Source organism: Papio anubis, chromosome 3, assembly GCF_008728515.1.
Source record: "Papio anubis isolate 15944 chromosome 3, Panubis1.0, whole genome shotgun sequence".
NCBI lineage: Eukaryota > Metazoa > Chordata > Mammalia > Primates > Cercopithecidae > Papio > Papio anubis.
The window spans coordinates 66,466,798-66,489,285 of record NC_044978.1 but is presented as its reverse complement, the minus strand read 5'-3'; the positions used below and the strand labels follow the sequence as shown (position 1 = coordinate 66,489,285).

The 22,488-nt window shown below is 37.8% G+C and overlaps 1 protein-coding gene across 11 annotated transcripts in view; it reads left to right on the top strand.

Annotated features, from left to right (window-relative positions):
* SPATA5 (spermatogenesis associated 5) overlaps positions 1–22,488 on the top strand; it is a 405,297-nt gene that overhangs the window by 97,727 nt on the left and 285,082 nt on the right. For all 11 annotated transcript variants that reach the window (XR_004182692.1, XR_002522188.2, XR_002522189.2 and 8 more), the window contains 2 exons: positions 11,974–12,027; positions 13,152–13,231. Coding sequence is in view for 8 of the 11 variants with exons in the window: in XM_021938774.2 (XP_021794466.1) it covers positions 11,974–12,027; positions 13,152–13,231 (134 nt within the window). In the remaining 3 variants the exon portion in view is untranslated. The remainder of the gene's footprint in view (positions 1–11,973; positions 12,028–13,151; positions 13,232–22,488) is intronic.

The following is a 22,488-nucleotide window of genomic DNA, read 5'->3' as shown; positions in this document are numbered from 1 at the left end:
AAAGAATTTCATATGGAAAGAGGGGAGGCGAAGAGCTACTGTACAGTTGTGAAACCTGACAAACCATACCACAGCCAGATGATCAAGGTTAACATCTTCAGTGATAAGTAATGCTGACAGTACAGTTGATGCTTTGAACAACATGGGCTTGAACTCAGTGGGTCCACTTACATGCACTTTTTTTTTTTTTTCAGTACAGTTGGCCTTCCTTTTTGGTAGGTTCCACAACCAAACACAGATTGAAAATACAGTACTTGTGGTATATGGAAACTCCCAAATAAGGAGGGCTAACTATGTATCCTCAGGTTCCGCAGGCTGACTACGGGACTTGAGTATGTATACATTTTGGTATCCACAGTGGTCCTGGAACCAGTTCCCGTGGATACTGAGGAATGACTATATATATCCTTAGATGATGTGGTGAGAATAGCACTTTACTTCTGTTGTCTTCCTCCTGAGTGTTCGTAACCCTTGTCCAGCCATGAGAAAAACTTTAGGGAAACCCAAGTTAAAAGACATTCTGTAAAATCACTAACTAGTACCCTCAAAACTGAAGGTTATCAAAAACCAGGGAAGTTTGAGAAACTGTCACCACCAAGGAAACATGATAGCTAAATGTAATGTTACAATATTCTGGGTAGGATGCTGGAATGAAAAAAAAAAAAGGACATTAGGGAAAAACTAAGGAAATCTGAATAACTGTGGTCTTTAGTTTAATAATAATATATCAATCTGGGTTCATTGATTGTAACAAATATACCATGCAAATAGGAGATAGTAATAATAAGGGAAACAGTGTACTGGGGTGGGTGGGCATATGGGAGCTGTTTGTACTATATGCCCAATTCTTCTGTAAATCTTAAACTTTGCTTAAAAAAAATATATTTAAATAAATTTTGAGGTCAGTATCATAGATCTGGGCGTATTGTAGATGAAATAATTGAAGTTTAAAAGGCTAACTCTGAGTTCTGTACTGCAGTGAACGGATGTATGGAGTAAGGCAAAGAAGAATCATGAAGAAGATTGTGGATTTCATGGGTGAGGGCTTTGATGACCTCTCCTATTCATAGTCCCCCTGCCCATAATGATAGTGGAAAGTTACTGGGAAAAGCCCTGAGAGGAACTTGGCTGGGGAACCTGGGTTTGGGGCTGCCCTGAACTTGCCTGTTTCACTGCACTTCTCAGTTGAAGCCTATAAAGGTGTGTGTTAGTTCTGGCCCCAAACCCAGACCCCAACACTATAAAGAACTCTTTCTCTTAGTGTTTTGGTTATTTTTTCTTTCACCTTGGGTGCAGCTTCCAGTTTAGTCTCACCAGGAACTATGTCATTTCATGGCTTTTGTGGATCCTAACTCTATATTCTCCTTCTATAGGTTTATTACTATTCGGGCTTATCTAGAGTCTGAAACCTTTTGAGTTTCCATTTAATTTCCTTTAGAGTTTTGTTTTGTTTTAACTTTAAAAATTCCCTTGACTTCACCAAATAGTGTTGTGTCATGTGCCTTATTTGCTTAAATTGGCAGTTATTAATGGCAGTATTAAACAAAGACATATACTTAGTTTTATCCCTGTTTGAATGACTATTAGAGAATAATAGTAACCTGTAATTATTGGGACAAGTGGAATAGTTATTGTGCCATTGTCAGTTTTACAAGGTTATGAAGACGTTAGATTTACTGAAATTTGTCATTATTTGTACAGTATACAGTATACTATGTTAAAGTTGTGGCATCATATGTTAAGACTATATATACGTTAATTATGTGAGTTAGGCTTTTATCAGTTGATAAAGCTGATATATAAAAAAAAGATGTTTTGATGTGAAAATATCCCATAAATAACATTTATCTAAAAGCAGAAAATGACAATAAGAACTATAACAAAACCTTTAGCATTTGGAATCTAAGAAGACCTAGAGAGATTTGGAAAGAGAAGAATAATTTTAGACTTGCAAGAAGTTTGAAAATAAGCAAATTTTATTGTTGGTTTTTTTTTTATTCATGGATAAATTAGCTAATGGAGAGAGACTGGTTTTTTTCCATCTTAATTCCTTTTTGAATGAAATTTAGAGATGAAATAAATATTACAATGTTATGTCTGTAACACTTCAAAAAATATTTATACAAGTTTTACAACTGGAATAACAAAAATGTGTTAAGCACCTTCTCTGTGTGTCAGGCACTGTACATAGTAAACAAAGATATATTAGATGGGCTCCTCGTTATGTATCAACTCATAATTTAGTGGGGGAGATTTTGACTCAACAACTAATATGAAGAAACGGGTAACATGTAGAATCTGCAGCTCTTGGTTGTTGATTGTATGTGAGAAATGAGAAAGAAAATAAGTCAAAGGTGATAAAAATTTTTACTGTCAATGACTGGCAGATGGAAATATCCTAACTCCAGGGAGAAGAGGAGAAACAGGTTGGAGGTGAGAGAGAAAATACCTGTTGAATTTGAAATACCTTTGGGACAAAATGTTGAATATGGCCTAAAGGCAGGTGTAGGTATGGATTTGTAGCTCAAGAGGATGATCATTTAGAGAGATGAAAATATGGAAATGGAGATGAAAATATGGAAATTGGAAACCAGTGTTTGAGATTCTGCAGGGAAGTCAGTAAAGGAGACTGAGAGTGACAAAAGTAGTCATTAATAACAGAAGGGGATTTCATGGGCATGTATATATGTGTAAATGCACATTTTACAACTTGCTTAATTGTAGCCAGCATGGTGCCTGCAATGTAAGTTCTGAAGAAATGTGTCATTTTTCTTTTTCCTGAATAGAGTCAATGAATTTGGGGAAGGATTGTATTATACTTTTTGAGAGGAACAGCTCGAATTCTGTTCTCTTTCCTGCCAGCCCCTCTTGCATTTTAGGGTTTTTACTTGCCCACAGCATTCTTGCCTAGTAATTAAAACCTATTTTCAAACTCTTTGAAGTGCTTTCCCAGAATGGCCTTCTGTATATGCTGATACTGTACTTTTTATTAATTTTCAAGTTCCTTTACTCACATTACATATATGTAATTCTATCTCATGTGAGTTTGGGTTTTTATGAGCATATTCCATAACGTTTAACCATAGTTAACACTTAGGTTAACTTGCCTTCCCCAGACATTTTAGAACTTATAAAAACTTCATTTGAATTGTAATAGCTAAAAGCACCAGGCAGGTGTCAGACACATTTAAAAAGCCCTTGGGAGGACTGAAAAAAACCCAGTAGTGATTAAAGGGGCAAAATTGTAAAAACATAAGGTGTAAATATTATACTTGAGTTTGTGACTGATATGGTGTAAAATAATGAAGCACAGTAAAAGATAAGTCAGGTTTACTTCTCACTAGATTAATAGAACAGCTGGACAAATATTTTCACATGTGTTTATGATATTTTTGTTATTTTGTAAACTTGGATACTTGAAATATTGGCCATGGAATGTTAAAAATAACGCTATTAAAAATAACTCAATTAATGGTACTTATTAATGGCAGTTTTTCTTGATCATTCTTATCAGTAAAGCACATGCTATCTAAGAGGTAAAATATGTGGCAAGACTAACATACATTTTTTTAAAGTAACATAACTTGCGAGCAAATATGGGACTCAGACTATACTATATATACCTTAGTTAGATATAAATGGTCTCTTGTTTATAATGGGTACTAATAAAATTCTTATTTTCCAATTAGCCTATGCTACCATCTATTAAGAAAGAATTAGACTTCACCATTGCCACCTGATCTGCTCACCAGAAATACATTTGAATTTGAATTGCTAATACTGTGTAAAATCTTGTGTTTTAAATTTTAAAAATTATTTTTAGCAGCCAGCTTTGTCTAGCCCCAAATTAACTTTCATCTAAAATCTTGAGACATTTCATGTCTCTTTTAAGGACTTAGAGAGAACAGGACATCATAATTTTTTTTTTTTTTTTTTTTTTTTTTTTTTTTTTTTTTTTTGAGACGGAGTCTTGCGCTGTCGCCCAGGCTGGAGTGTAGTGGCCGGATCTCAGCTCACTGCAAGCTCCGCCTCCCGGGTTCACGCCATTCTCCGGCCTCAGCCTCCCCAGTAGCTGGGACTACAGGCGCTGCCACCTCGCCCGGCTATTTTTTGTATTTCTTAGTAGAGACGGGGTTTCACCGTGTTAGCCAGGATGGTCTCGATCTCCTGACCTCGTGATCCGCCCATCTCGGCCTCCCAAAGTGCTGGGATTACAGGCTTGAGCCACCGCGCCCGGCCGACATCATAATTTTTAGAAAGAGTACTGGTTTGGAAACCACAATTCTACTTTCTTATTATTTCTGCCATTTAACTTGCTCTAGGACTTTTGGCATATTACTCACCTTCTTTGTACTTTGCCTCAGTTTTAGGTGAGTAGGTTAGACTAAGTGACTCCTAAAGCCCTTCTGCTTATAATATTCTATGAGTAGTCATAGTACTTGTACTTTAATCTGTTGCGTATCTTTTGTACAGATGGTGGCCAAATATTTGGGGCAGTTTCCCTGTCAAGTGTAACAGTTAAAAGACTTGTATCCCAGTTCTGCCATTTGCTAAGCTGTGTGACTTTGGAAAAATTACTTCACCTCTTTGCACTTAATATTTTTTTCTGTAAAATTGTAGTAACAGTATACAACTCAGAAAACTGTTGCACAGCAGTAAAAGGGATAAGACGTAGTAAGCATATAGAAAGATTCCACAAAATTAGTACATGCTGATTGCTGCTGTCTTCATTTTTAAGAAATTGATGTATGTTTGACCTCAAATGGAGCAAAAAATATGGCATCACAGCTTATGATTCCTTAAGTTTTCTGTTAGTAGTAAAGTGTAATATTTATCTTTGAAACTGAATATAGACTTTTTAATTCTTTGTACCAAAATACGGTGATTTTTGGCAACTTAAACTTCAAGCTGAAAATAACCTCCCTTGGTAATGAAATTGCTCTGACTTCTCATAAAACTCGAGACCAATGCAACATATGAGTTCAGCTACTTGGGTTGCATTTTGCAGGCCATCCAGGTAAGATTCATCAGTACATAGTTCTGTAGAAAGTCATATTTTCTAGGGACCCTGCAGTCTTTTCATTATGCCTTATTAGTAACACTTGACTTGAATTATTGCAATGCATATTTTCTTCACAGTGCCAGATTTTCAAGTTAAGAGTTTCAAATGTCTTAGATTTTTTTCTTTCTGTTTTGTTTTGTTTTGGAGGAAAAAGCATGGTTTCATTCTTATCCACACGTCCTGTAGTCCATCTTTCTGTGGCAGTGGAGTGACCCTTCAATCAGTTGAAGCTTTATACTGTGTTTTCACATTTTCAAACAAAATATCAAGAATGTTTACCTCTATGTTGCATATTTATTAATAAACCATATTAATCTTTCTATTGATACCGAGATATTGACATTGTACTCAGCAGAGAAAAAATTCATGAAATGACCATAATCTTGTACTTTCTAACATTGAAGACTAGGTTGTCTTTGTCATTTACAGAGAACAACGACCATTTTTCCAGGGTCTCTAACCTCTTTCCTTCAGTTAAGCCAGATAATTAAAAAGCAGTGTATATACATTGAGTTATATTGCCTGAATAAAGAAATCTCTTCGCTGGATTATTATTTTATGCCATATCCTTGACTTTTGCAGACAATTGCTGTAAGAACAACAGCAATAATGTATAGTTGGCATGATGGTAATTGCAATAAAAACAGTGACCCCATCAATTTCCTTTCTGATTATTGTCAGGCCACAGTTTGCCTCGACAGTTGCTCTAAACTGAGTAAAATCTGCATCAAAATTTGTTACTACCCCTAACCCCTCAACAAAAACACACTTTGCTGTTTATCTAAAGCTTGTTTTATTGGGTGAACCCTGATCTTTGTTTTAGTGTTCACTTTCTTAATTCCTTGTCCACAGTCCCCTTTGTGTAAAACTTAATTTACCACATGTAAACGAAAAGTACTAGTTTTGTTTATTTGACTTTATATTATGTTATGAATAAGCATTTCTTGCTTTGTACTACAATCATTTGCACTGTAGTACAAAGCAAGAAATGCCTGTAGAACTATTAATATTTGCTTTATATATTTGGGTGCTCCACTGTTGGGTGCATGTTTTTAGTTTTGTTACATCTTCTCACTACTTTGACCTTTTATAAATCATTATATAATGACTTTCTTTGTCTCTTTTTACAAGTTGTGACTTAAAGTCTGTTTTATCTGATATAAATATAGCTACTCCTGCTAGTTTTTGGTTTCCATTTGCATGGAATATCATTTTCCATTCCTTCACTGTTAGTCTATATGTGCTCTTATAGGTGAAGTGAGTTTCTTCTAGGCATCATATCATAGTTGAGTCTTTTTTTTTTTTTTTTTTTTTGAGATGGAGTCTCACTCTGTTGCCCAGACCAGAGTGCAGTGGCACACTCTCGGCTCACTGCAACCTGCGCCTCTTGGTTTTAAGAGATTCTTCTGCCTCAGCTCGCTGAGTAACTAGGATTACAGGCACCTGTCACCATGCCTGGCTAATTGTTTTAGTAAAGATGGGGTTTCACCAAGTTGGTCAGGCTGGTCTCGAACTCTTGACCTAGTGATCCACCTGTCTCAGCCTCTCAAAGTGCTGGAATTACAGGTGTGAGGGTCTTGTTTTTTAATCCATTCAGCCACTCTTGGTCTTTTAAGTAGAGAAGTTAGTTTATATACATTCAATTTTAATATTGATAGGCAAGGCCTTACTTTGACCATTTTGATACTTTTTTTTGGTATTATGTAACTCTTCTTTTTGTTTCCTTCTTTCTTACTGTCTTCTTTTGTAGCTGAGTGATTTTTCTCTGGTAGCATGTTTTAATTTGTCCTTTTTTATTTTTAGTGTATATATTACAGTTTTTAGTTTTGTAATTTCCTTGAGTCTTACAAAAATATTAACTCTTTCAAACTGGTACCAACTTAACTTTGATTACAAGATAAGAAACAAATTAAAACGAAAATTTGTACATCTTAACTTCCTCTCCTCCAACATTTTGAATTTTTGATTTTACAACTTGCCTTTTTTATATCGTCTCTTAACAAATTGTGCTTGTAATTATTTTTGATAGTTTTGTATTTTCTTTTTACTAAAGATATAAATGATTTAAGAACCATGATTATCGTATTAGTATAACAACAATGTTCTTTTCTTTTGGTTTGAAGAACTCTGATTAGCTTTTTTTATAGGACAGGTCTAGTAGCGATACATTTCCTCAGCTTTTTTTTTTTTGCCTGGGAAAGTCTTTATCTTGTTTCTGAAGGATAGTTTTGCTGGGTACACTATTCTTCGTTAAGTTTTTAATTTTCTTTCAGCACTCTGAAGCATTTCACTCCCTCCAACCCTAAGGTTCCCACTGAAAATTCTGCTGCCAGGTATATTGGATCTTCCTTATACGTTATTTGTTTCTTTTCCTTTTCTGCTTTCAGGATCCTTTATCTTTGATCTGTGTGAGTTTAATTATAAATCTTGGGTTGTTTTTTATTTTGGAGAGGGGAGGTTGAGCCTGGTTGGTGACCTTTAACCTTCATGTATGTGGATATTTATATCTTTTCAAGCCTTGGAAAGTTTTTTGTTTTTCTTTGAATAAGCTTTCTACCCCTTTGTCTTTCTCAGTTTTTTCTTTAACTTCAATAACCTGAATATTTGTTCTTTTGATGATGTCTCATAGCTCCCATAAACTGTTCATTTCTTTTCATTCTTTTTGCTTTTTTCTCTGTGTTTTCAAATAGTTGGGCTTCAAGCTCACTGATTCTTTCTTCCTTTTGATCAGTCCTGCTGTTGATATTCTCTATTCCATTTTTCGTTTTGCTCATTGTATTTTCCAGTTCCAGAATTTTTGTTTGGTTTTGTTTATGATTTAAGTATCTCTGTTAAATTTCCCTGATACATTTCTGAATTGATTCTCTCTGTTTTCTTGAAGTCCATTGAGCTTTCTTAAAACAAGTATTTTGAATTCCTTGTCTAAAAGATCACATATCTCTATAACTTAAAGGTTGGCCTCTGGTGCCTCATGTCCATTTGTTGAGATCTTATTACCCAGAATCTTCTTGATGCTTGTGAAATTGCAGGCTGTCTGTGCATTGAGGGATTATGTATTTAGTTTAGTCTTCACAGTCTTCCTCTGTTTGTGCCTGTCCTTCTTTAGAGACCTTCCAAGGATTCTAAGCCAACTGAGTATTGTGTTTCCTGAGCCTGTGACCACTTCAGCTATCTAAACACTAGGAGACTGTATTAGGGTTCTCCAGAGGGACAGAACTAATAGGATTATGTGTATATGAAAAGGAGTTTTTTAAGGAGAATTGACTCATATGATCACAAGGTGATATGAGTCAAAAAATTTGCCATCTGTAAGCTGAGGAGCAATGAAGCCAGGAGTGGCTCAGTTCAAGTCCCAAAGCCTCTAAGTTAGGGAAGCTGACAGTATATCCTTCAGTCAGTGGCTGAAGGCCTGAGAGCCAATGGCAAACTGCTGGTGTAGGTCCAAGACTCTAAAGGGCGAAGAATCTGGAGTTTGATATTCAAGGGCAGGAAGCATCCCGCACAGAAGAAAGATGAAAGCCAGAAGACTCAGCAAGCTGGCTTATTTCATCTTCTTCCGCCTGCTTTTTCTAGCCACACTGGCAGCAGATTGGATAGTACCCACCCACATTGAGGGTGGGGCATTGTCTCAGTCCACTGACCCAAGTGCTAATCTCCTCCAGCAACATCCTCACAGACACAACCAGAAATAATATGTCGCATCCTTCAGTTCAGTCAAGTTGACACTTAATATTTACCATCACAGAGACTCTCTGAGCGCAGGCTTGCCACAAATCTCACAGGGTCTCTTTAGTTGATATGGCTTTCTGGCCCAGATGGACCTGGAGTAGACCCAAGGCAGATACTTGGGCTGCATGGAAATGCTGGCCAGGGATCTGAGTCCGGAAGACTATCCCAGTCGCCCAGATGAGTATGCCTTTCAGCATATTTCTGCATAGGCAGGATGGCCTGCTAACTGCAGTAAGAAGGCCTAGAGTTGAGCCTGGGCTGCTTTGGGATCTGCTGTGTGAAGGAGGCTGGCCCCAACTTATTTGCTCAGATCAGCATGCATCACTCAGCTGGTCACTGCAAAAGTGCTTGACTGTAACAGTGGGGGCTGGTACTGAGACGGGGCTCCCTTGGAATCTGCAGTGGGATGGAGGTTGGTGTTCTTGTCACATTGACTCAGATGAGCATGTGTCTCCCGGCAGGTCCCTACATAGATGGGATAGCTCCCAGACTGCAGTGGGAGGGGCTGGAGCTAAGACTGAGCCCCCTTGGACTCTACTGTAGGGACAGATTTGGGAAGCTTGTCTTGCTGGCTCACAGTGGCATGCATCTCCCAGCAGGTCTCAGCACAGATAGGATAGTTCCTCTACTGCACTGGGTGGGGCTGAGACTGGGTCTTCTCAGGGTATGTTGTGGGATAGAGGCTGGTGAGCCTGTCAGGGAGGATCAGAGTCCTGGGCCTTGAGATTTGTGTGATTCTCCCCCTGGGTTCTTGTGTAAGCAGCTATGAGCCAGGATCTCAGCTAGGGAGGCCTGGAGCGGTGCCACAGTTCAACGTCCAGGTTCACTACTGAGATGAGTATCAGCGGGCTGATGAGCTTTTCTGCCAAGTCATTAGTATGCATGATTTCTCTGAACTCTTTGGCAGATGATTTTGGTTGCAGGCTCAAAGTCAAATGGGGCTATAGTCAAGCCCCTTGAGGGACAGGGGTACTTCTGGGCTTGAATGCAAAAGCAAGCTTAGCAGAGCAGATCAGCCACTTAGGTGTTAGTGTACCCTCTCTAAGTGACCCTCCTATGTCTTAGGGTTTCACAGTTATGGATGGATGGATAATTCTTTTTATTGGGGGCATATATGAGCAGGTTACCTTCTATTTCACCAAGACGTCACTCTATGAACTATATACTTAAGAGAAATTGCTACACTGAATATGTTGAGCATCCTTTTTTTTTATGGATTAAGTCATTATCGTGAACATTAAAAATAGTAATGTTACTTTGGGAGGCCAAGGCGGGCGGATCATGAGGTCAGGAGATCGAGACCATCCTGGCTAATATGGTGAAACCCTGTCTCTACTAAAAGTACAAAAAATTAGCCGGGTGTGGTGGCGGGCAACTGTAGTCCCAGCTACTCGGGAGGCTGAGGCAGGAGAATGGTGTGAACCCGGGAGGCGGAGCTTACAGTGAGCCAAGATCACGCCACTGCACTCCAGTCTGGGCGACAGTGCAAGACTCGTCTCAAAAAAAAATTGGTAGTGTTAAGTCAAATTTGAATTATTCTGTACCCCACTCTCTCTCATCTTCACATTTTGCTATCCACAACAAATTAATTTAAATTTTTGATTGTTTTTGTGGTTATCTTCTCATTTCCATTGTACTCATTTGTCTTAAACTTGTTCCTCATTATTTTTCCCCTTTACTATTCTAAACATTACTGGTCTCTCAACCTCTCTCAACTCTTAATGTTCCTCCTAACCATCTTTTATACTGTGGCCAGAATCATCTTTCATTAATATCCCTGTTATCACTTAACTTTCATAAAACCCTTCCTATGGCTTACAGGATAAAATCTGAACCCCTGCCTCCCACTTTAAGTAGCTTTATTGATTGCCACAGTCTCCCTGCACCCTATGCTTCATGTGTAGTAAATTCTTATATCAGTTCTGTTCAAGTGTATTTGTTGTATGTAATTTAAAAGTCAATGAACTGTGCATAAAGACCTTAAGAGCTCTTCTACAACAAAGTTCATATAGTAACATCTATTTTGGCACATCAGAGATCTTTTTGATTTCTTCCTGGGTCTTGATGTATTTCATATTTTTGAGGGTGTGAATAAATCAACTGAGGACTCACCTGAAATGTTACTTTCAATTCCTTGACTCTAAGGAGTTTCTTCTGTATGTTTTGATGGTACCTGTGCATTGCTCTATCATAGTACTTGTCATACTGTCTGCTAATTTTCCTTGTAATATGGTGTTTTATATGAAGCCAAATACTGCCCATACCAGTTTGGGATTAGTTAACATTCTGCTAGGGTTTGCCTACGTCTTTCAGTCAGTCAGATTTTTAAAAATTAATATAAATTGTTTAGGAAATACTTAAGTCAGTGTCTGGTTATATCCTAGGAATTGGCTGGACCCGTGAACTGCATGGAATAGAATATGAATCTTGTTCAAAGTAAGGGTGTGTGTATGTGTGTGTGCGCATGCATGCCCGTGCACACACAGTGAGAGGGAGAGAGACACACACACGTCTGTTGTTCTTTGGGATGTATGAGGAACTGTGTCAGAATAGCCAGATGCTGGGAGAAACATCCCCACAGCTGAGGTCATCTATCATTATGGGACAATTTAATTCATAACTTCTTGGGGTGACAGCGTATCCTAAGAAAGTAGTTTTGTATGTGGTAAAAAAAAAAGTCTACTGTGTTTCTTACAGTATTTGACATTCTGGGTATTTGAGAAATAAGAAAAATATTAAAGTTCAGAAATATTAATGTCAAAAAATGCACATCTCCAGATCTGATAAGTAGACTTGCTTAGAACTAGCCAGTGGTTAGGCCTGGGAATATGTGGATGTTACCTATTTGTTTGTCTTCCAAATGGCTGTTCCATCTTCTGTGCCTAGCATCACATCTGATATAGTGTAAAAATGTGGATAGATTTATAGACAGATGATAAATAAGTTGTTAAAATATTATGATTAGTCACAGCCTTTCCTTTGTATTGATGTGTGGTTTTTGGAACATAGAATGGCTTTCACTTTTAAGGCATAAATAACACACAGAGAAAATAAGCATACTAAAGGGATTAATAAGCAGATTTTGTTTCTTTTCTCTTTTGTGTATATTTTTTCTACTTCATTGGAAGAAATACATGATTGCATTTATAAAGACACTGAACAGTTGTTTTCTTTTCATGCAGGGACCTGAATTAATGAATAAATATGTTGGTGAATCTGAAAGAGCAGTTAGAGAGGTAAGAAATTGTGCCTTTAGTGGCACTCAGCACAGGAGAATCACACTTCTGTCCTGTGCAGTTTCCCTTTTGTTTTAGGTAACAGACTTTGGCATTTCCAAAGCCAGATCTTAGTGGTATTTTTTTTTCTTCAGGTGAATATTATTTTATTATTTAAAAATGCAGTTTTGATCATCTGCAATACTTCAGTTTTGTTTTTAAACATCGTATTACCAGCCCTTATTTTTACCAAATAAAGATTTTTTTAAACTATCATTTTTTTCTGATAATAAGAGCCAGCATTTCTGTTAAAATAGTTAATGCTGTTACTAATAGTTAATAATACCTATCATTTAAAGAGCTCTTACTGTTTCAGGCATTGTGCCAAATGCTTTGTGTTCTTTTTTAAATTCAATTTTTTTTTTTTTTTTTTTTTTTTTTTTTTTTTTTTTGAGACGGAGTCTCGCTGTGCTCCCAGGCTGGAGTGCAGTGGCGTGATCTCGGCTCACTGCAAGCTCCGCCTCCCGGGTTCACGCCATTCTCCCACCTCAGCCTCCCAAGTAGCTGAGACTACAGGCGCCCGCCACCACGCCCGGCTAGTTTTTTGTATTTTTAGTAGAGACGGGGTTTCACCATGTTAGCCAGGATAGTCTCGATCTCCTGACCTCGTGATCCACCCGCCTCGGCCTCCCAAAGTGCTGGGATTACAGGCTTGAGCCACCGCGCCCGGCCTTTAAATTCAATTATTAAAATAACTTTCTGAGGTAGGTGTTTGTTATCATCTCCATTTTATAGATGTAGAAATCGAGGCTTACAGAAGTGAAGCTAACTGCTGAAAGTCACATAGTTACTAGTAGTGGAGCTGGGATTTTAACTGAAATTTTCTGATTGCTTAGCTGAATTGCCTCCTTCACATCTATATGAATATATATTGGTAGTCTTGTCTCTTTAAGCACTATTGAAGGGGATACTTTTACATCCATTATAAAGTTCTGAGCATCTATTATAAGGTCTATACAAAGTGACTAGGCTTGTTGACTTGTACCTAATAAATATGGTTCTAAATATAGTTTTAAAACACAAACCAACTACAGGATTTTCTAGTGTTTGCTTATCTTTAGTTAATGTGGCACTCTTTCCCCCAGACCTTCCGAAAAGCAAGAGCAGTGGCGCCTTCCATTATTTTCTTTGATGAATTGGATGCCTTAGCAGTTGAAAGGGGCAGGTAAGTATTTAATAGCACTGCTGTTATATAATAATATGATGTTACATAATAATAGCAATTATGGTATAAATAACATTTCATATACAACTTTTATCTATGAATACATTTGGCCTAAAACAGTTTTCAGTTTATGTAATTTTTTCCTCTTATACCCATTAAATTATTTCATGTAATCACTGTATAATACTTTTATCCATATTAGATAAAAGCCACTGATACCTGTTTGGGCATTTGAGTTAATTTTTATAGTTTATATCAACAGATTCTTCTGAGTATTGTCTATCAAAATTAGGGTTATTGTAAACATACAATCAGAACTGTAAATAAAACTGGATTAATCATAATTCTTGTAGTAGAACAGAATTATAATAAAATATGTTATACAGATTTTAAAATTCTCTGGAATAAACGTTTCCTAAAATAAAATTAAATAGAATATAAATTAGTATTAATAGTTTTGCTCCAGAATCTCAGGCAGTAAAGAGGATTATCTATGATGTCATTTCAAACAAATATATATACACACGCGCACACACACACATACATATATCAGAACTATTCATAAGTATATGTTTGTTTCCTCTACAAATGTATAGTGGTCCTTTAATATGTACTAAAAGTGGTTCATATTGGGTAACATAAATTCATGTACTTCGTGCACAGTTTCTTGATGTGTATATTGATTATAAAATTTTTTGCTGATGGTAATTACAGTGAAGGGTGAAGACAACTTACAAGTGTCATTAGTGTGATATGAAACATTGCTGTTATCATCCTTCTTAGTTAGAGCTGCCTCATATGATGAGAGTATAAATTGTCATTAGGAACCTATCATTAGGAGGTAGACTGCTATATTAGTCCATTTTCATGCTGCTGATAAAGACATACTCGAGACTGGGTAATTTATAAAGAAAAAGAGGTTTAATGGACTCACAGTTCCACGTGGCTAGGAGACCTCATAATCATGGTGGAAGACGAAAGACATCTCTTAGATGGTGACAGGCAAGAGAGAATGAGAGCCAAGTGAAAGGGGAAACCCCTTATAAAACCATCAGGTCAGGCCTCGCGGTGGCTTACACCTGTAATCCCAGCACTTTGGGAGGCCGAGGTGGGTGAATCATTTTGAGGTCAGGAGTTTGAGACTAGCCTGGCCCATATGGTGAAACCCTATCTCTACTAAAAATACAGAAATTAGCCGGGCGTGGTGTTGGGTGCCTGTAATTCCAGCTACTTGGCAGGCTGAGGCAGGAGAATCACTTGAGCCCGGGAGGTGGAGGTTGCGATGAGCTGAGACTGCGCCATTGCACTCCAGCCTGGGCAACAAGAGCGAAACTCCATCTCAAAAAACAAAAGAAAACAAAAAATCAGATCTTGTGAGACTGATTCACTACCACGAAAACAGTATGGGGGAAACCGCCCCCATGATTCAGTTATCGCCCACTGGGTCCCTCCCGCAACATGCGGGAATTATGGGAGCTACAATTCAAGATGAGATTTGGGTGGAGACACAGCCAAACCATATCATTCTGCCCCTGGACCCTCCAAATCTCATATCTTCACATTTCAAAATCAATCATGCCTTCTCAACAGTCCCCCAAAGTCTTAACTCATTTCAGCATTAACTCAAAAGTCCACAGACCAAAGTCTCATCTGAGACAAGTCAAGTCCCTACCACCTATGAGCCTATAAAATCAAAAGCAAATTAGTTACTTCCTAGACATTACAGAGGTACAGGCATTGGATAAATACACCCATTCTAAGTGGGAGAAATTGGCCAAAACGAAGGGACTAAAGGCCCCATGCAAGTCCAAAATCCAGCAGGGCAGTCAAATCTTAATGCTTCAAAATGATCTCCTTTGATCCATGCCTCACATCCATGTCACACTGATGCAAGAGAGAGGTTCCCATGGTCTTGGGCAATTCTGCCTCTGTGGCTTAGCAGGGTACAACCTCCTTCCGGTTGCTTTCACGGGCTGGCGTTGAGTATCTGCAGCAACACAGTGCCACAGGCACATGGTGCAAGCTGTCAGTGGACCTACCATTCTAGGGTGTGGAGGATGGTGACCCTCTTCTCACAGCTCCACTAGGTGGTGCCCCAGTGGGAACTCTGTGTGGGAGCTCAGACCGCACATTTCCCTTCCGCACTACCCTAGCAGAGGTTCTCATGAGGGCCCTGCCCATGCAGCACACCTCTGCCTGAACATCCAGGCATTTCCAACATCTTCTGAAATCTAGGCGGAGATTCCCAAACCTTAGTTCTTGACTTCTGCCCTCCCGCAGGCCCAACTCCACGTGGAAGCTGCCAAGGCTGGGGCTTGCACCCTCTGAAGCCACGCCCGAGCTTTACCTTGGCCCCTTTTAGCCACACCTTGCGCGGCTGGGATGCAGGGGACCAAGTCCTGAGGCTGCAGTCAGCAGCGGCAGGGGGAGCCCTGGACCTGGACCAGGAAACCATTTTTCCCTCCTAGGTTTGCAGGCCTGTGATGGGAGGGGCTTCTGGGAAGGTCTCTGACCTTCCCTGGATACATTTTCCCCATGTCTTGGCATTAGCATTTGGTTCCTTGTTACTTAGGCAAATGTCTGCAGCTGGCTTGAATTTCTCCCCAGAAAATGGGTTTTTCTTTTCTACTGTATCTTCAGGCTGCAAAATTCCAAACTTTTATGCTCTGTCACATCTTGACTGCTTTGCTGCTTAGAAATTTCTCCCACCAGATAACCCCAAATCATCTCTCTTGTGTTCAAAGTTCCACAGATCTCTAGGGCAGGGACAAAATGCCACCAGTCTCTTTGTATAGCAAGAGTAACCTTTACTCCAGTTCCCAACAGGTTCCTCATTTTCATCTGAGACCACCTCAGCCTGGATTTTATTGTTCCATATTGCTGTCAGCATTTTGGTTAAAGCCATTTAGCACATCTCTAGGAAGTTCCAAATTTTCCCACATCTTCCTGTCTTCTGAGCCCTCCAAGTCTCTAGGGAGTTCCAAACTTTCCCACATTTTCCTGTTTTCTTATGAGCCCTCCAAACTGTACCAACCTTCACCTGTTACTCAGTTCTAAAGTTGCTTCCACATTTTTGGGTATCTTTACAGCAGCACCCCACTCGACTGTTAACAATTTACTAGATTAGTCCGTTTTTATACTGCTATGAAGAAATACCCAAGACTGGATAATTTATAAAGAAAAAGAGGTTTAATGAACTCGTAGTTCCACATTGCTGGGGAGGCCTCACAATCATTGAGGAAGGTGAAGGAAGAACAAAGGCATGTCTTATGTGGTGGCAGGCAAGAGAGCTTGTGCTGGGCAACTCCCCTTTACAAAACCATTAGATCTTGTGAGGCTTATTCACTACCACAAGAACAGTGTGGGGGAAACCACCTGCATGATTCGATTACCCCACCTGGCCCTGCCCTTGACACATGAGGATTATTACAATTCAAGGTGAGATTTGGGTGGAGACACAGTCAAACCATACCAACTGCCCTGTGTTCCACCCCCCTCACGTTTGGTATTCCATAAATACTTACCAGTCTTTTTGCTTTTTGAAGTGAAGCACTCAAGCCCTCTTATTACTTACGTTTTAAGATGGCACAGAGTGTTACAAAAACTCAAGTTTACCTAACTACAAGAGAAGAAAAGCCAGATAAATTTGCTGAAGTAGTGTGACCTTCCGCATTTATGTGACATCAGAGACGTCTGGTTTTGGATCCCAAAAAGGAACAGGTGGGATAGCCTGTTAAATATGAACCAGATGGGAGGTCGAATATGTAGCAAAGTTCTCATAAAATGCCACTGAAATAAAGTGATGTGAGAAACCAGACAAGGCACGTTGTAAAAATACCTTGCTTTTATAGGAGTTTAGCTCAGTAGGAATTACCAGATATATTAGAGATACTAATGATTTGTAACTTCTGGATATCATTTCCTCAGGTAGTCTTCATCAAATTGAACTGTTCAGAGAACATATGTGTTTAATGTATACCTCCCTCTCTCAATGGCTCGTCATGTGTTACCTAATGATGGGGAGCAGTTTACATACTGAGAAATTCAGTCATTAGTTAATTTCATTGTTGTGCAAACATCATAGAGTATACTTACTTATAAACCTAGATGGTGTAGCCTTCTACACTATATACCATATGGCCTATTGCTAGATAGTATAACAATCATCTGCAGTACTTTGATTTTGTTTTCAAACGTCAGATTACCAGCCTTTATTTTTAGGAAATAAAGGTTTTTTTAAAACCATTATTATCAGAAAAAAAATGATAATAATGGCCAGTATTTCTGTTAAAACAGTCAGTGTTGTTAGTAGTAGTTAATCATACCTATCAATTATTGAGCTCTTACTATGTAAGATATATATATATAGCAATAAGCCATATGGTATAGCAATAGGCTATATTACCTATACCAGGTAGCCTGTTCCTAGGCTACTAACTTATACAGCATGTTATTGTACTGAATACCATTGTAGGCAGTGGTAACAAAATGGTTAGATTATAAACATACAAAAGTTAGAGTAAAAATATAGTACTATGATCTTATGGTACCACCTTCATATATGTGATTGCCATTGACCCAAACTTCATTATGTGGCACATGACTGTAGAAATAAATTCTATGCAATTTCTTTTCTACAGAAACATTTCTGGTCATAATTTATCAAGTTAGTTGACATTTCAGAAAGCAAAGATGAAGTTCCATTCAAGGAAATACAGTGCTGATGGGTCTCAGTTGAAGAGTTTTGGTTGTACTCTATTTGCACTGAATCTTATGTAGTTTATTTTTTGTAACCATAAAACTCTCATAAAGTGACATTCTGTTTTCAGGTCTTCGTCTTTTTTTCCTAATTATATGATGGATCAGTATTGCCTATAAGTGATTGTTTTATCTAATTAGCTTGCTGTTACTTGAAATCTAAAACAAAGCTATTTTGTTCATTTTTTTGTTCTTTGGCTGTTTGAATTAAACACAATGGAAACTGAGAAACAACTACTGATAGATATACCAGAAGTATAAAATTCCCAAGATACTAAACCAATTTTATGCATTGTTAAACTACTCATGGAATAGGAAAACAGAGAAAATTTTCATAAACTAGGAGGCATTTCTGTGTAATATTAGGCTATAAATAGTCACTGATTTCATTTGTCCAAAGCTATCATTTGTTTTCTATAACATTCAGGTCGAATCATGTAACTAGTCCCAAAATGACAATGCGTAAAGATGAATGTTTCTGGGCTGGGCACGGTGGCTCACGACTGTAATCCCAGCACTTTGGGAGGATGAGATGGGCGAATCACGAGGTCAGGAGATCCAGATCATCCTGGCTAACAGGGTGAAACCCCATCTCTACTAAAAAGACTAAAAACTAGTGGGACGTGGTGGCAGGCGCCTGTAGTCCCAGCTACTCCAGAGACTAAGGCAGGAGAATGGCGTAAACTCAGGAGGCAGAGCTTGCAGTGAGCCAAGATTGCACTGCTGCACTCCAGCCTGGGTGACAGAGCGAGACTCTGTCTCAAAAAAAAAAAAAAAAAAAAAAAGAAAGAAAAAGGAGAAGAAGAAGAAGGTTTCTTTTTATCAAGAATTTAATTTCCAAATTCAGGATGTTTAACAATTGAGCAAAGAATTATTATATTTGCTAGTCTTTACTGTCTTGCTCATGCTAAATCAAATCATTTTGACTTTTTAAAATTACGCAAAAGATAAGACATGGGAAATTAGCCATGAAACAGAGGATTGCAGCCAGCTCATTGTAAGTAGAGCATATATATACTATTTGCTAATTAGCCATTGAAGTCTTTGTATCTCAGAAGAACGATATATTTCATGTTTATGAAATTATCTAATTATAACCAATATTTTATCCTCTTCTTTGCCCTGTTTAATAGACTCTTTGGGACTTGAAGAATAAATAAGCCTGATATTTACTTCTCTTCTTCTGTATGTTCATTTAAATTATGGTACCTTTGAATAAGGATTTTTATCATGTTTTATATTATAAGTTAGAAGAAATGCTGTGTGACTCTTTTTTCAAAGTGTTTTACTACATTTGGGAAAATTAAAAATGCTGTTAAAAGTAACATAGCTCTTTGGAAAATGGATAATATGATAGGGAGTGAGACATTGAGGGAGGAAAGGGAGTTGAATTATACTGGGCTAATAATATTAGGTAACATTCCTTTAGTTCTTATTACATACTAGAAACTACTTAAATTGCTTTACAGTGAAGAAAAACTCACAAAAAGGTCCCTGCATTAATGCAAAGTAGGATATTATACAGTTGGCAGTTGACTCTAGTACTTTGTCTTACCTCCTGACTAGCTTACATTTTTACCTTTTTCAAGGTTGTGATGTGGTGAGGAGAGCAAACTGCAGTAAATTATTAGTCAACCTTGCTTTGGCAGCAATCCTGTCATCAACAGTGCAGCCATGTAGGGTCGGCCCAGTCTCCTCTGACTGAGAAAATGAGTACTGACTAACCTGTAGATTTCCTATAACAACTTCCGTTGTCCAGGACATTTCATAGAGTCCTGAGATCCTGAATCATACTCCTTAGCTGACAGTTATTGCTTGGTAGTGCCAAACTTCAAGCAGGACTAGAACAGATTTGGAACTAGGAACACATTCCTGAAGCTTAGAGTCATTAGCTAGAGAGGTTCATCTTTTTTACTTAACTTCCAAGTAATGTGACTCCTTTTGTTTGGACCCCACTTAGTGTATTATGCCCTTTTGTTGTATTAACTCCTAATCGTTGTGTTTAGGTGCTATTCTCATCTTCCTTTTACAGGTGAGAAAACGGGACTATAGACACCTAAGTAACTACTCAAGGGCATGCATCACTAATAACAGAGCTGGGATTTGAATTTAGATATATTGACTATAGAGCAGATACCCTGAGCCACTTTTTTGTTCAACTACTGTACCACATAGCCCAGGATTCCAGGTCTAGGTAGTTAACTAACCTTTCAAGCTTGTTTATCTTGCATTTTCTCTGTGACTTACATTATAATGTTTATCTTGCATTTTCTCTGTGACTTACATTATAATGATTCTGTTCATCTAACTGAGCTGTTGTAAGTCTCCTTTGAAGCATTCATTCATTCAGTAAACATTTATTGAACATTCTCCAATAGGCTTTGTGTTGGGGATAAAACAGTGAACAGAACCTAGGGCAGGTTCCTTAACCTCTCTAAGCCTTAGCTTCTTCACCTGTAAAGTGGAGTTAATAATAGCAAATTCTAGGTTTTTGGAAGTAAATACATGTTATAGTGCTTAACATAATACCTGGCATTTAGTAACTACTAGAAAAGTTCAATGTTTCTTCTTACAGTAATTTTTGTAAGATATTCTTATAATGATTTCCATATAAGTTGAAATATAGTAATTGAGATTGAAATGAATCTACCTCGACAGAGTTTATATACTAGTGAAGGAAAACTGATTAAATAAAACATTTGGGAATTAGAAAAAATATTCTACAGTTGACACACAGTATGGCATTTTGTCACTCTAAGATGCCATCAGTTGTAAGATACGTCATTATTTTATGTAACTTACTGAAGAAATACGCTGAGAAAATGGTGCTGAGAAATCACCAACTGCAGGAGACATTCTGACTTCACAAATTTAAAATACGAAAAAAAATTATCCTAGATATAGGAGAAAATTTTGTTGTTTAGGAGATAGGGAAGATGATTTATTCTATTTTGTAACACTAAAGCTTTATATAATGTTTTGGGATATTGTTTTATGACTAGAACATAAAAAGATGATTAAATATGTTTTAAAACATGAAAAAGGTTAAGTGCTCAGTTAAAAGCTGGCTGGTATCTTCTGTGTGGCAGTAGAGAATCTATATTAATAACTGCTTTCTCTTATAGCTGTTTCTGCACTTACAGTCCAGAATTGGTTTCCACTTGGGGAGGTTAGGGAAAAGAATTAAAAATTTCTGAGCCAGCTTTCATTGAAAATGAAGATCTCAGGCTTAGCGGCGTTCTGAAAAGAGGTCTGAGTTTTAAAATAATAATCAGTAAATGGGGTACCCTCTTTTAAGCAGCAGCAGCATATCCAGATTTGAGGTAAATTCAATAACTTCATGATGCTATGCACCGTAAAGGAAATTTTTGTAGGCATCATTTCTCTAAATGACACTTTTCAAGAAGGGTTATAAATTTTTTAATGTGATTTTTATAGGTTTTTAAAATTTCGTAAAATCATAAAACTTTATAAATGGAAAAGTTCTTAGAAGTCATCTAGTACAACCTTTTATTTTTCAGAAGAAACAGATACTCCTAGAATTTAAGAGAAGAGACATGTAATTCTTTTTTTTTTTGAGACGGAGTCTTGCTCTGTCACCCAGGCTGGAGTGCAGTGGCCGGATCTCAGCTCACTGCAAGCTCCTCCTCTCGGGTTCACGCCATTCTCCTGCCTCAGCCTCCCGAGTAGCTGGGACTACAGGCACCCGCCACTTTGCCCGGCTAGTTTTTTGTATTTTTTAGTAGAGACGGGGTTTCACCGTATTAGCCAGGATGGTCTCGATCTCCTGACCTCATGATCCGCCCGTCTCGGCCTCCCAAAGTGCTGGGATTACAGGCTTGAGCCACCGCGCCCGGCCCGAGACACGTAATTCTTTTGTGGCCTAGACAAGACTAGAATTCATGTCTTCTGATTTAATGCTCTTTGAACTATACTACTACTGTTTCATATATTATCAGGATTTAGGATAGAAAAAGTGCATTTATTTCAGGGTAAAAATTCTCATGTATCTAAATATTTATGAAGAATTTTTTTATGTTTTAAGAAACTCTAGTAGTCACGACTTAGATACTTTTAGCCACTATTATTTTTATGTCCATTTTGAAAATTGCTAAAATCAATGGCATTTTTCTGGTAAACAGTTTTTCCCAGTTTATACTTAATTGCCTTATATATAACATAGTTTCACATTGGTAAATTTTAAATAGTAAACAGTAAATAGAAATGCTGAGGAAAACAAAGCAAAAGAAGAAATGGAAAATGTGTAACACATTTTCTCTTATAATAGTTTTATGTGGTATGAGAGTTCTATGAATTTTTTTATTTGTGTTTTGTCTATAAGTTGTGACTAAGTACTATAGCATACTTTTTCAAAGGCATGAGATGAGTTTCCTTAGAGAGATGGCCTGTTGCAGCATTTTACTAGGAACTGGGAATTCTTTGTTATTGTTGTAGGACACATAGGTTTCTTACTGTAGCTATCTCACCTTTAAAATCAA